At 41.8% G+C, this 13694-nt stretch overlaps 1 protein-coding gene across 1 annotated transcript in view; it reads right to left on the minus strand.

Annotated features, from left to right (window-relative positions):
- Nucleotides 1-13694, minus strand: part of ptprn2 (protein tyrosine phosphatase receptor type N2) — a 138816-nt gene that overhangs the window by 92381 nt on the left and 32741 nt on the right. Inside the window, exons 9-10 of the mRNA XM_053859271.1 lie at nucleotides 9477-9563; nucleotides 3899-3978 (exon numbers count right to left, since the gene is read on the minus strand). Coding sequence (XP_053715246.1) covers nucleotides 3899-3978; nucleotides 9477-9563 — 167 coding nt within the window. The remainder of the gene's footprint in view (nucleotides 1-3898; nucleotides 3979-9476; nucleotides 9564-13694) is intronic.

A 13694-nucleotide genomic window follows, 5' to 3' on the forward strand; every position in this document is an offset into this window, starting at 1 on the left:
TCTCTTCCTACACCAAAATCCTCCTACTCTAAAAGGCACAAAGCCACGTCTGTGATAAAATGTGGCTTCACTGTTTGTAAAAGCAAACCAGACAGATTCATTTACGCCAAACTGATGTTCATTTGCATGTTTAGAAATGACACGACTCCGAATCTGAAAGTACAGTTCTTTTGCAACAACACATTTACACACTAGCTTTAACAGTTTGATTGAATAAATCATTTTTCTTGGCACTGAATGAACACAGCTGCAGGAGCAAAAAAAAAACACGTTGAAGCAGCACAAACACCGACACACAGAATGCCTTGTAGTTTTGATAAAGCGGCAGCCAACTCTTTTGTTTTGCAGCCGAGCAGGGATTAGGCAGTACTGGCCTTTGTCCTGTGGTTTTCCAGTTGAGCAGAACACAAGAGCCTCTACCTCCACTAATACAGTCAGACCTCCCAGCAGGCCTTTCACCGCAGAGCCGCTAAGAACCTGCTGCCCAAAAGATGCTTTTCAATGAGTTATCAAATCTCCTCTATACTGTCCGTGCCTTTCAAGCAAGTCTCTTTGTTCGGTCTTTTCTATGGGGCATTGAACACATCAAATAGAAGTGATGGGCAGATAGATATAGAAGAATGTAGCAGTCATGCTAACCTCCTGCAGACGCCGTCGAGCACAGTCAAGCTGAAATGCCAACCGGTTAATATGTTGCTACAAATGTTAATCACAACACCATCATTGCAAATTGGTGGCAATCCATGGTGTTGCCAGGAACAGGCAGATTATGTTTGCTGCAGGTAATATTTGGCAATTTATTTTGCTCCCCAACAGTGTGATGGAAGCTGAACAAAATAAATGTAATGGATTCAATTGCATAAGGCTCCTTGATATAAAATACTACAGAAAAACCATTATCATTCCATATCAAACAGGTGGCCTCATAAATGTATTTCCATTTTAACATGTCTGATATTTGTATCGCCTGAAGAGATTAAGCAAACAATGTGACTTCTGCTGAATAAAAAACTATCGCTTCTTTCGAGTTTCACGGCCACAATTAAATCTTATTTTCTCACAGCAGCAGCTGGCTAGTCGCAGAATGCATCAGGGTTTTGGATGAGTTCATTAGGCGGCCACGTCATTTATGCACAGTCACACATAAGTCAAAGGTCAGCCAGGATTACCCAGGTGGCCACTGCGTGTGGGTGTCAAGTTTGATTTTCGGATCCTCCTCAAATAAAGCCTCGGTTCACATCCCAAATAGCTTTTTTTTTAAGAGGAAACGCGTCCCCACACTGTGTATGATAGTCAGCCGATATTTAGATAAGCTATGTAAAGTTAAAAAATAAATAAATAAAAAGGATTCTGATTTAACACGGGAGAGAAGAGTGGGAAGTCCACTCCACTTGACACTGATGGAAATAGCAGGGGGGGGAATAAATAAGGGCCGGAGAAAGGATTTGAATCAAAGGTCAGGAGGGGCACACATTCTGCTGCAAATACAGGGATTTAACCAGTCAGCCATTTCTCTGCTTCATGTTTGGTGTCAGAGCTTAAAGTGAAAGGAACCATTTGTGACTAACATTATTCATAATAAGCTCTCCCTTTTTTTTTTTTTACCCAACATATTGCAATTCAGGTGAGCAGCATTCATAATTCATCAACACGGGTCAGCCGGATGATCATGTTGACTTAACATTTGGTCTGACATTTGGGCCGGGTTCACACCCTTCATTAGTCCGCACCACACGGCACCTCATCAAAGCAAATTCAAGCAAAGAACAGGAAAATATTGGAAGCAGAAGGGAAGAATATTGCAAAGTGAACAAATAATGACTCAAAAATTGGTCACTGTTACTGCCACAGTGCAGTGATAACAAATACTTTCAATAATGTGAGTCACCAACATGTACTTTTTGTAACTACATAATTATACTTGTGAAAAAATCCAACTGGGCACTGCGCCAAGTTTTTCTCTCTACTCATGTGCATTTTAAAAGAGCAAGATGGGACTTCTGCTCTCCCTTCCCTTCTGCAAATGATGCGAGTAGGACGCTTGACCAAGAGGCCACTGGAAACACTCAATATGCTTTTCACATTTGTATCATTCATCAACTCTTGCTGATTGACTCACAGGATAGAGAGGCATGAACATGGCATGAAATGTGAAATATTATCAGAGCAACAATCTTAAAATGAACACTTTCATCATAGAAAAATAATTAATAGAGAAGGTTTATTATTATTAACAAAATGATACAAAAACAAAGACTTGCAAAAGTTACAACAGAATATCATGTTGAAATGATGAAATATTTTCTATGTGTGTGTTTTTTCAGTCGCGACAACTGCTTGTCTGAAAGCTGATCCGCAGCACATTAAATAATATAGCTTTTTTTATACAAAAGGCGAATTGTGAAAACCTAGTGATAATGACATGATTTTTAATTCATTAATTCAGGATTAACCTCGCAGATGTAGAGGATCTCAGCCTTGCTAAGAGAACAATACGTGGAAATCTACTGAACAAAATCCAATATAATTTTCCCTTTTACTGTAATTCTTGAAAGACTAGTCTAACCATCTCTGCTCACCTCAAAATACATGCATTTTACCATTAACAGAAACACCCCTGAAACATCTTCCTGCAAATTTCCTAGCAGGTGCAATGAGCTTCTACTGTTAAGAAGTTTGCAGGTGCAATGTTGATATTTCTAATCTGTCTTTAGTAGAAAATGGGCCAAGCTTGAATCTGGGTCTCATGATTTTGACAGACCTCGTAAGTGATGCAGTTTTAGCAGTTGGTGACAAACTGTACATATTTCAAGCCCTGCGGACCACATCACATGATTTGGCTGGCTAGATTTGGGCCCCGGGGCCTGGAGTTTGACACACAATCTCAATCAATGCAATGAAAGTATTTCTCCCGCAAGTGAACAGAATAGTTTGATCCTCTGTCAGACGTGGCTGTTTGATGAATTAGTGACTACAGTTGCAGGCTATTACAAAATCCAATATCATTTTCCCTTTTACTGTAATTCTTGAAAGACTAGTCTAACCATCTCTGCTCACCTCTTTGTTCAACGGATTCTATTATTCCTCTAAACATGAGTATGTCTACCATTGAAACAGCGATGATAGTGTAACAGAAGACAACTGCTGGTATATAAATACAATGTAGTCTAACAAACATACAGGAGGAAGGAAACAACCGAACCTGCACTGTTTTCTTTCTCGCACGAAATGATCAGCATTCATCCTGCGTGTCTCTAATAGGAAGGCAACTGGGGCCAAAGAAGTCACGACACAGATAAAAAACGAACAGCAACACATTTCGGCCAATAATAACACGGGACCTTGTTGATTGTAGCAGGGTGATATTGGAAGATATTGACTGTTGGGAGTATTGCTGTGCTTCTCAAAGTCATTTCCGACCAATGCAAGGACATCGACTTCAAAGAGCACGCAGACATCAGGCTGATCTGGGAGCAGACAATAAAGTGAAGGGAGCGAAGGGAGCCCGGTGACAGCTCTCCATCATTCAACATCAGACAAGCACACACTCGCACGCGCACACTCATCCCCAGCTATAAAAGACCTTATATGTAGGTGTGTGTGTGCTGTGAGATGAGCTGAGCGCCCAGTGTGGACTCATCATCTCTGTAATTGACGGTCATCTGTCATCTCACAGTGTTGATAATCTTCAGTGGGACAGCAGTTTGTCTGTACAAGATGAACGGCGGCCTATCTACTGTATCTGGAGAGACTAATCTGTGTTCTCATTTGCTCAAGCGCACGCTGACAGAGTGGTCTGGATGGTGGAAAAATGACATGAATCACAATGAAGAGTGTCGACAAGATCATATTGTGAGCGAATGTGATATACGACGGAAAATTAAAGGGCTGCTCTTACCTGCGACCTGAACCAGATCGGCAGTGCTCACGTTGTCCGGGTTGGAGCCCAGACGGAATGTCAACGCAGGACCCAGAACACTGCAGAAAATCATATTGAGGAAGAAGGTCAGGAGTTTGGATGATAACTGGGATTGCGTGTTGTAATTACCCATTATTATGGCGATATTAACACATCTGGAGTCTCTGCTGTATTTCTGGTGTCAAGCTCAACCACAAAAGGGGCCAAATTGTTAAACACAGTCCAAACAAAATGTATATTTATTGGCACTTTAATGTTAAATAAAAGTGGAAACATAGACACTCGGAGGCTAACCTGAAAAGAAAGCATCCCTGTGTTTCATGTGAAAGCAGCTGCTTTCCCGTCTCTCATCAAATCCCATCCTTCATCGAATATTTTTGGAGGTTTTATTTTTGCATGTTTTCTTTCTCCGTTTGCAAGAAAACAAGAGAAAGTATGAGCACTGTTTTCATCTTCGTAGGTCCTGATATCAATGCGTTGGGTGTTTATTAAAGCTCCTAAGGGCCACATACAATGATTTGACAGATTTGGCCCCCAGACCTTGAGTTTTATTCCGTGCTCTAAATAAAAACAAATGCAGAACTCATTCTTCAAAACAGCCTCATTATCAATTTGGTCACTGTACAAGAAACAAAAACTATGTACAAATGAAGTGAACAACCAAGAGTAAATGTGTCAGGTCTGTTAATGATGGCCATTGGTTCGTTTCATTTCACTTAAGACAGATACAGAAATCAGCTTTTCTCATTATAATAATAATGGTACCACCCTCTCAATACAATAACAATAACAGAACACTGGTACGAATACAGTTGTAATGTCCATGTCTCTTTAGCATCTAAACATGCAGGTATTAGAGTTGCTATTAATATAGTGCAGGTTTTTTTGTGACTCTCAGGAGCCAGGATTTATATTTGTTTTCTCCCAGCTGAAGCTAAAGCATTGAAACAGCACCCCGTTTGCATCCTCCACCCATTGTCTTCTGACAGGGGGCGGGTCACACGCCAGTGATTGACAGGTCTCAGTCAGACACCGCAGTGCTGCTTAGTTATATTTAAATGAAAAGCCTCAGCCAACTGCTCGGTCATAGTGATCGACATGAGAGAAGGTTTGAAGTTCACGCTCTAAATTGGGGCGTAATCTGGAGCCCTGGAAAGCCAGCGATCGCCGATGATCAGTCACTTGTGGCAGCCAAAATGTTCATGATTAAAAAGCGATTAATTGCGCAGGCCGACTCTCTATTCTGCGTCACTATTAGAAAACACTCACAGTCTGTCTTGCAACTTCTATTCACACAACAACGCAGTGCTAATGATGACTGCTCATGAATTATTACATAACTGGGTATTCTGAGAACTCTTTTCATCATCTGCACAGTTTAATTTGAGAAAATCAAGTTCATCCAATAGTGTGTGAAAATGCGTTCATCAGTTTAATTTGCTGTGTTTCAGTTTTGCCTCAGCACCAGCTAATCACTTTTCACACATGCTGTCATTTAATAGAATTGTTTGCTTTCATGTAGTAAAAAGAGACATTTTTGTTTGGATTATTTACTCTATCTAGGTCATAATTTGAAATTCAGGCAGTGTATTTGGCTTGAGTGAAGATGTGTAGTGTATAAACCTAGTCAGAATTAAGACCAGAATTGACACATAAACTATGAAGTGATGCGTTAACTATAATGCTGCGCTGCTGTATTGGTCTGGCCCTAAGCTAAACACCTTATATCACTGGACCCTCACTTATTCTCCACTATAGTCAGGAGGCAGCCACGGACATTTCTCCCTGGAGCAAAATAAATGTTTTAGGTCCCCGAGGTTGGCCATGAAATAAACACTAACAAGCTCTGCTTGGTTCTGTAACAATGCCCCGCAGTGGTTTAGAACGGGAGGGAGTATTAGATATAAGACAAAAAAAAAGCCAGCTAGTGTTTTAAAAAGCTCGGAAACAATGAAACAAATCTACTGAAAAAGAAGATGGTGTAAAACGTCTATTACGCAGCAAATCAACGATAACATTCATGAAGATGGGAATATTAGCACGTTAAACACGGCAAACTATTACCATCCCATCTGGAATCATTATTGTGAAATTTGGCACCTTATTTGCAGCGGTGTTTTTTTTAAGATCTAACGGGAGAATAGTAAAATATGATAGTCATGGACTGCTGTACTGATAAAGATTTGAATGCGATATTATGCAACAATATTTGAGATCAAAGGTCTGTTGTGTTCAATGGCACGAATCCCCAAAATACAGAGGAAATCACCACACTCTTAAAATGCAAATGATTCTCTCTTAAAGATCACTACACTTGACTGACTGTGGGGGCTGGATGGATCCAGGGTTGCTGGTTTTGTTACAGTGCTGATTTCATAAAGTGTATTTGGGTGGTTGTTTTTAAATCCTCGTATTAGACTGATGGAAGTTCAGCTTCAAGCGACTGATGCTCAGACTGCAACACATGGTGCAAATCTGATTCAGGCCATGGCACGGCTTTTACAACACACTCTCACACCTACAGAAAGCAGACACTCACAAAGACGAAGAAGAAAAAGACGCGTCGTCCCTCGATGCTTTCACCTGGTGTGTGTTTGCTTTCTAAATGTCAATATTTCCACAATCTTCACCCCTGCCTTTTCCCCCCTGCCAAATTGAACCTTCACGCCACACAAACACTATTCTAATACATTGACAGGGGAAAAACACAATATGGCTGGAGTTGTGAGATGAGACCAAGATTGCTAAGATATCTAGAGGACTTCACAGCGCCTCCCGTGTTATCAGATGTGTAAGCTTGGACTTGATGTTAGCTCTGCTGGTGGGATGTGATTAGTGCAGAAGGGCTGGTGGGATATTGGCAGCAACCACAGACTGTGTGAGTGTGTGTGTGTCCATCTCCCCCTAGTGTCCCAGCCCAGTAAATCACTTACGTCATCCTTAACTCGACCTGTCATCATCCAAAACAGCCATTTCATATCTCGCTTGGGGAAGAGTATTTTGTGGTGTGTAGCAAAGAGAAGAATCATGACTGTTTATCTCCTATCTGTTGTCACCTCCTTATCTTGGCTCATCACATTGAGGGAGAGAAGCAGGGCGGCTTGCTCTGACCCGACTCTCTCTGGCTCGAGCCAACTCATATTCAGACAGACGGAGCCTTTCAAACCCTCACCTGCCAGAGCGGCACAGCAGCAACACAATAACCGCGCATCACGTCCTCTCTATTGGCAAATAGTCTTCCATTACTTTGATAAAGCAAAAATCATGATCCCCAGACAGACGGCACTTTCTCAATCCGTCACTGTTGTGGCCAACATGACTAGTTACTTAAGCAGAGAGGCTTTAAGTAGGATTCGGATTAAATGTAATAAAAAGAAGCAACATGTTGAAAAACATCAGTATCGCAAACCAATTAATTCACATGGGACTTGGCTCATGCAGTTCAGTGCTATCCAACCGTGCTGCAGTGCGGTTGCTGAAGCCTCAATTGATGAGTGCTTTGAAGCTCTACTGTCTTTCTTTTTTGGCAAAACACATAAGGTAACAGCTTCTCTTGCTGACACTTTGAAAAGAGACAAATAAAGGAACAATCAAGCAGAAGTGTGAAAGACAGGAACATCAAACAAGCAGTGTTAAATGTTTCAATTACACACACTGCGCCATGACAGTTTCAACCACTGCAAGCACCGTACAACATAGATGGAATGACAATCTTCAGATATCTGACTGGTGAGAACCTGACCACTGGATTGGTTGGAACAAAAAGCCTGCATCCACTGCCGCCCTTCGAGGACCGGTTTGACACCATTTTTTTCTTTCTCATGACCAAAGAATCCTTGCAAGTGTGTCAAACACAGCAGCAGACTGGATATGCTCGACGCAGCCAGCAATGTTTCGAGCAATCGCCCTGCAGCAGTCTTGTTCTCTTTCTCTTGTGCAGCCTACAACAGATCGGCGTTTTTCTCAGCAAAAACCCAAACTGACAGTTGAAATAAAGGATCCTAGAATCATACAGTACAACATCAGTTAGGGTTCGAATCCCGACTGGTCATTTTGTCAAATAGAACACTGGTTCTGACAAGCAATCATACACTAACCACCGAAGACATTCAATTACCCGTCTTATACACTGAGCTACTAGCCACGTCTGTTGCAAAAAATGCACTCGCATATTTTTTAGTGACGTTAAATTGCTCTATTCATGAGCACAAGTGAAAATCTGACCTGTCTGGAATTAGCATATAAAGCCCAAAAAATATACATATACACAGCAACGGTAACAGAATAAAGGCCCATGGTTTAATCACATCTGTGTCCGTTGTTAGATAAAGCAATAATTATTAATATGTTTTGGGCTGCGGCCTCTTTGTGCCCCTTGTGAGTGCATCGAATTGTGATGGAAACAAAACATTAATTATCAAGGTCTACTTTGGCAACAAGTTTCCAGAAGAAGCTGTTTGACAAATCTGCATGTATTGTTGGATCCATGGGACAATTAGGATGGGCTCAATACAGATTTGTTAAAGATTGTTGGTCAATAAAATGAATTAAAACGCAGGAAGCGTTTTAGATTTTTCTCTCTTTAAATATCTCCATCAATCTGTATTCAAGGACAACACAAGGGCAGCTGAACTGCTGTAAAGTCACTGGCCATCCATTAGCATTCATATCATCAGCAGAATTGATTTTAAATGATAAGAAATGACAAGTGTAATAATGAGATTAACTCAATCAGTGGCGACACGATAACATATCCCCATGTTCCTCCTGCCCAAACGAAATTGAAGCCTGAAATTAGAGATCAGAGACTCTCCTTGGTCGCATTGATTCTGAGGTCAGAGGGAGAGTTTTTACTGATGCACAGCAGCTACAGAATACTGCAAGGTTTCCCTCTGAGTGTCTTTCATCTGAGCCAGAATAATCTGTACTTGCAGCTGGAGACTGCAGTGCTTTGGTGTCTTCGTATGCTGCGGGTGTAGCTGAACCACCCAGACTCTCCTGAAGGAGAGTCTTGAATAGCTTGTCAGATCTTAGGCGAACATAACTTTTCGGCCTCCTACATGGTCTGACACGAGATGTACGGCAGAACCTGAATACAAGAACAAAACCAGGCAGGTTCAAGGGCGGTTCGCCCGCTCATTAATATATCAGCTCCTTCATGATTGACTATTTCCAGCATGCAATCGTGCCGCGCAACTCTCCCAGCTCTTCCGCGCCTGTGTCTCCATGCCTTGACTGCTCCCTTCATGCAGTGGCAGCGTTGGTGTTTTGAATACAGTGACATCAGTACGTGCCTGAAGGTAATTAAGCCTGATTTCTCTCCCTGCAAAGAGTCAAACACTCCCAAAGGTCAGAAAAACAACAAACGCCTACAGTTTGTTTCACACAAACAGCTCCTGCGTTGTCTGGACTTTGTGTCCTCAGGCTCAAAGCAAAACTGTTTCAAATGCTTTAAATGTGCCCAATTATCTGCCAAGCTGTGTTCGGCTTTTACAAGGCATGGTGAATTATTATGTGAGAAAATGTGGGTGTGCGGAGAAGATGTGTCGCTACATACGAGAGCTGGGTGAGGTCTGCGGCGTGGAGCTTCAGCCGCTGCGTGAGCCGTTCCATCAGGTCCAGACCCTGGCCAGTGGTGAGTGAACTGGGGGAGATAAAAAGAAAAGAGAAATGTTTGCTTATTTTTGAAACAGTGTTTTACTCCCACTCGGCTGGTTTTTATAATGACTCAAGCTTGAACCCATGGTTCTGGCAGTCAAAGGCAATGTGCAGATTTCCAGTTTTATGAGACTTTTCATGTCACATTTTTAAAATAAATCCAGAGCCTTTCATAGTTACATCATTTTGTCTGACCTGTTGGTGAACATGAACATTGATGACATCGAAGAACCTTATGAAATGTATTTATATGATGTTCAATATTAACTCTAATACTATTCAAAGCTGACAATGAGTGTTTGTGGATTATTTTATTTTATTTTACTCCATTTTGTTTTTCTTCATGATTGCAGGTTATTCCAAACCACTTTCCTAGTTGGTGGGATCCTCACTGACCTTGGTGATTCTGATTCTGATGACTATCTGATACATAGTTCTAATGAGACATCAAGATGACATAACAATGTCGGAAATTCTCCGTCCTCTAGTCGGAATATATTGAACAGCCTATATTTAACTGGTCACCACCTCCAACAGCACTTTATCTTTTGAGCAAGAGGTAACGGAATAGGACAGATACATTTTCATATATAAATGGAGCATAAATGGGCCTTAAGAGCGAGAAGAAGTCCCCTATGAACGTTGACAGGACTCTCCTGTTGAGCCTTTGAGATAGGATGAGAAGCTCATGTGAGAGAGGCTCAGATTAGAACTTCTACATTGACAGGAACTAGCAAGGATGCCACCTGGATATCTCCCTTGTTAGAAGTTAAGGGCATGCACAACTGGGACAAGGCCCTGGGGCAGACCTGAGACATACTGGAGAGATTATATCCAACAATTGGCTGCAGGAGGTTTCCGGCCGAGTCTCTTTGCTTCGACTGCTGTCACTAAGAGCTGAGCATGGATAAGCGGGTGGGTGTGTCTCAGTTTCTGATCGAGTTCATAGAATTCCAGGGTTTGGATACACCATTTAAGATTTCAGTTTTGGGTTAGTTAGTTCCCTTCAAAAATTTTAAATCCTGCTTTTTATATTTAGTATAGTTCAATTAGTTTGCCACTTTTCGCTCTACTATTTCCCACACTGCTTAGCTCTTAGAAAGCACAGTACACAATAAGGCCTTTATTTCTATGACATCACCATTCGAAACTCTCCTTGAGTGAAGGGTGAAGAGCACAGTGGTAGACAGTTCCACATTCAATATGCACAAATTCTGCTACCATTTAGAGTGGATGTACAGACCACACATACACCTGTAGACAGACAGAAACACACACACAAACAGTACCAGGGGAGACGGGATCAGCTGCCTCCACCGGCTCTGTAAATCACAGACGCTTTTTTGGCAAAGAGACAAACAATAAGGTGCAAATGGAACCGGCATGAGGTGTAATAGCTGCATCATATGGATGTGGCACTCTTTTTTTCTTCCCTCATCTTTCGTTTTTCCCTATTTTTGTTTTTTCACACGCATACATGCTCATAGTACTACACAATTGGACAAAGTACACAAGGACATGCGAGAGATGAGAACAATAGGGTGCAAATGGAATAGAGGTGAAGTGTAATGGTGGTCTGATAAAGCCATGCCTCATCTCAGCTCAGTCCGCAGCTGCTCTCTCGCTCTGAGAGTAAATCGCCAAGGAAATAGACCAAACAAAGGCAATCTGCAGGCTGACGTGCTGAAGGTTGGAAATGAAAAGGGCACAGACACACAAGCTACTTTAATAATGTCAGTTTAAGCAGAAGTCCTTGTCAGTGCCAAGTGACTCTGAAAATGGATCATAATGAGGTGAGTAAAGAAGGTCTTCGCTCATTACATCTTCGTTGGATGGCGCTTCCATATGACGTAAAGGAATCCAGTAAATCCTAACACGCTGCATGATATATATATATATATATATATATATATATATATATATATATATATATATATATATATATATATATATATATATATATGTTATTTATTTGATTAAGAACATTTCGCAATTCAACTCAAGAGCACAATTAATAATTTAAAAAAAAACACACTATGACCATCATGACTGCACACCTAGTCCGCAGTGGTCAGTACCTAGAAACAATAAAAATGACTTAGACTACTAGCATTTAGCTCTCTTGGTGGCCTTTATCGACCTTTTGGATGTTCTTGTTGACGTGAACTGTGCAGGTCCCACTGTTTAGGCACAGGTCACGTTCGTGACGTTGTGGCAGTTTTCTTTCTTCACTGAAAATACAACAGGATTTCTCTGTCAAAGTCTGCTTGATGTCAGATGAAATGCATCACCATGGCCAGGGACCATGTTGATGAGAAGAGACGCATGCTGAGAGTTGATTCGCTCCAGTTTTTAAAAATGTTGTTCCCCACTTTTAAAGAGTTTTAGTTGCACCAAGGTAATTCCAGGCACGCTTGAATTCCTTGGAGAAAACTCCAGCAACTGGAGAGCGCCAGGAGTGACTTGTTTGTTGATTCTAGCGCATCCTCCCCATGGGTTTCACAATTCTGTTCTCACCATACTTTCCACTTTCTCCCTCCACCTTCCTCCCACTCCCAAAACACCCTCTATGACCAGCGCAATGTCAGGAGCTGTCAGATAAGCAGGTTTGTGCAGCCTCACGGCAGGGTGTGAAGGTGCTTGGGATAACAACCATGCAATCAGGGGGGCCCACACCCGGCACACACACAACGCCAGTCCAAATATAGGTGTCCAGCACGTGGGCCAGGACACAGGAAGAAAGAGTAAGCGGCGGAAGGTCGCAATTCTGCCAACCTACATACTGTGTTTACGTCTTAATCCGTTTTTATATATATGAGCAGCGGTGAGGTGAAAAGATTGCACCCATCTGATCTTTATGAGGCTGTTAACAGGTGAAGGACAACTCCCCAACACTGGACTTTATAATGCCATAAAGGGATTTAAGATTGGGCCAGGGGCAAAGACACAGCTGTGAGGAACTGCTGAGACAGAGCTGAGTGAGAAGCAGCCGGAGTCGAAACTCGGTAACCCTCCGTGACAAAGTGCGGTCATTAAAGCTGTAATACAGCGCACTAATACTTACACACAGAAGGATTTATCACCTCTGCTATTGTGTCAACTACAGCACACACTTCGGATTTCAAAGTGCCGTAGCTTTTTCCATAATGACTGAAATGGGGGCGGGCTGATCAAAAATGGCATCTAACGGCAGCAGATTGAAGCAGATAGGTGCACAGTTATGGCATGTACAACCGGATGCCTTTGAAACACGTCCATCGCTTGGGCGCGTTGCAGTAGCAAGAGGGAATAAGCCATTCATAATAAGCCCACCACAACCAGAAAATTGCGCGTTTATGAGATTTTCAAGGTCAAAGTGGAAGGTAAGCAACATTTTGTGCTCACAGGAGACTAGATTCTAACAGGAAGCAAACCATTGCTAATGTATCTCAGAGCTTGGTGACATTCTCAATATTTATAATACAGATGAAATAAAAAGGAAGACAGCATGAAGAGCTAGGTCTCATCAGAGAAGTGTCATTTGGTGTAATTATATGCTGAAAAAACAAAGAACATCAACTGCTTCCTCCTGAACGTTGTTTGACACAGACGCTGAAATAATCCCGACAAAGTAACCATTGTGTGTGCGGCAGGGGAGTCAGCAAAAAGGGTGAAAATTGAGAAATCCATGCAAATTGTTTCAACCAAAATTGATCAGAGTAATTAAGAGATGAAGGAAGAAGTATGAAAACAAACAGAGAATATAGCACTAAAGATGGCGGCACTCTCAAATCTTCAAAGTCAGCAGGAGGAAATAGACTTGCTGAAAAGTTCAGAGATGAATCAAAGGGAGGAAACTTCCAAAAATAAAGGCAGAACTCAGGACTCAGGATTGAATGTGTCTGTTGAGGAAAACACTGCCTCAAAGATCTCACCGGTGGTTTAGAGAATAGAATCGCCCACGTGGAAGCTAAAGTCAGAGCCAAGAACATGATGATGTACTCAATACCATAAGACATGGAAGATGATAACATTTGGCACGTCAAAGAGAACCTTATGAAGACCAAGGTGGAATACAATGACGATTGTGTGATCAACATACTGCTGCCCAGCAAGGGTGCCAGACCACGCCCCTTTC

This window comes from Synchiropus splendidus, chromosome 3 (assembly GCF_027744825.2).
Source record: "Synchiropus splendidus isolate RoL2022-P1 chromosome 3, RoL_Sspl_1.0, whole genome shotgun sequence".
Lineage (NCBI taxonomy): Eukaryota > Metazoa > Chordata > Actinopteri > Syngnathiformes > Callionymidae > Synchiropus > Synchiropus splendidus.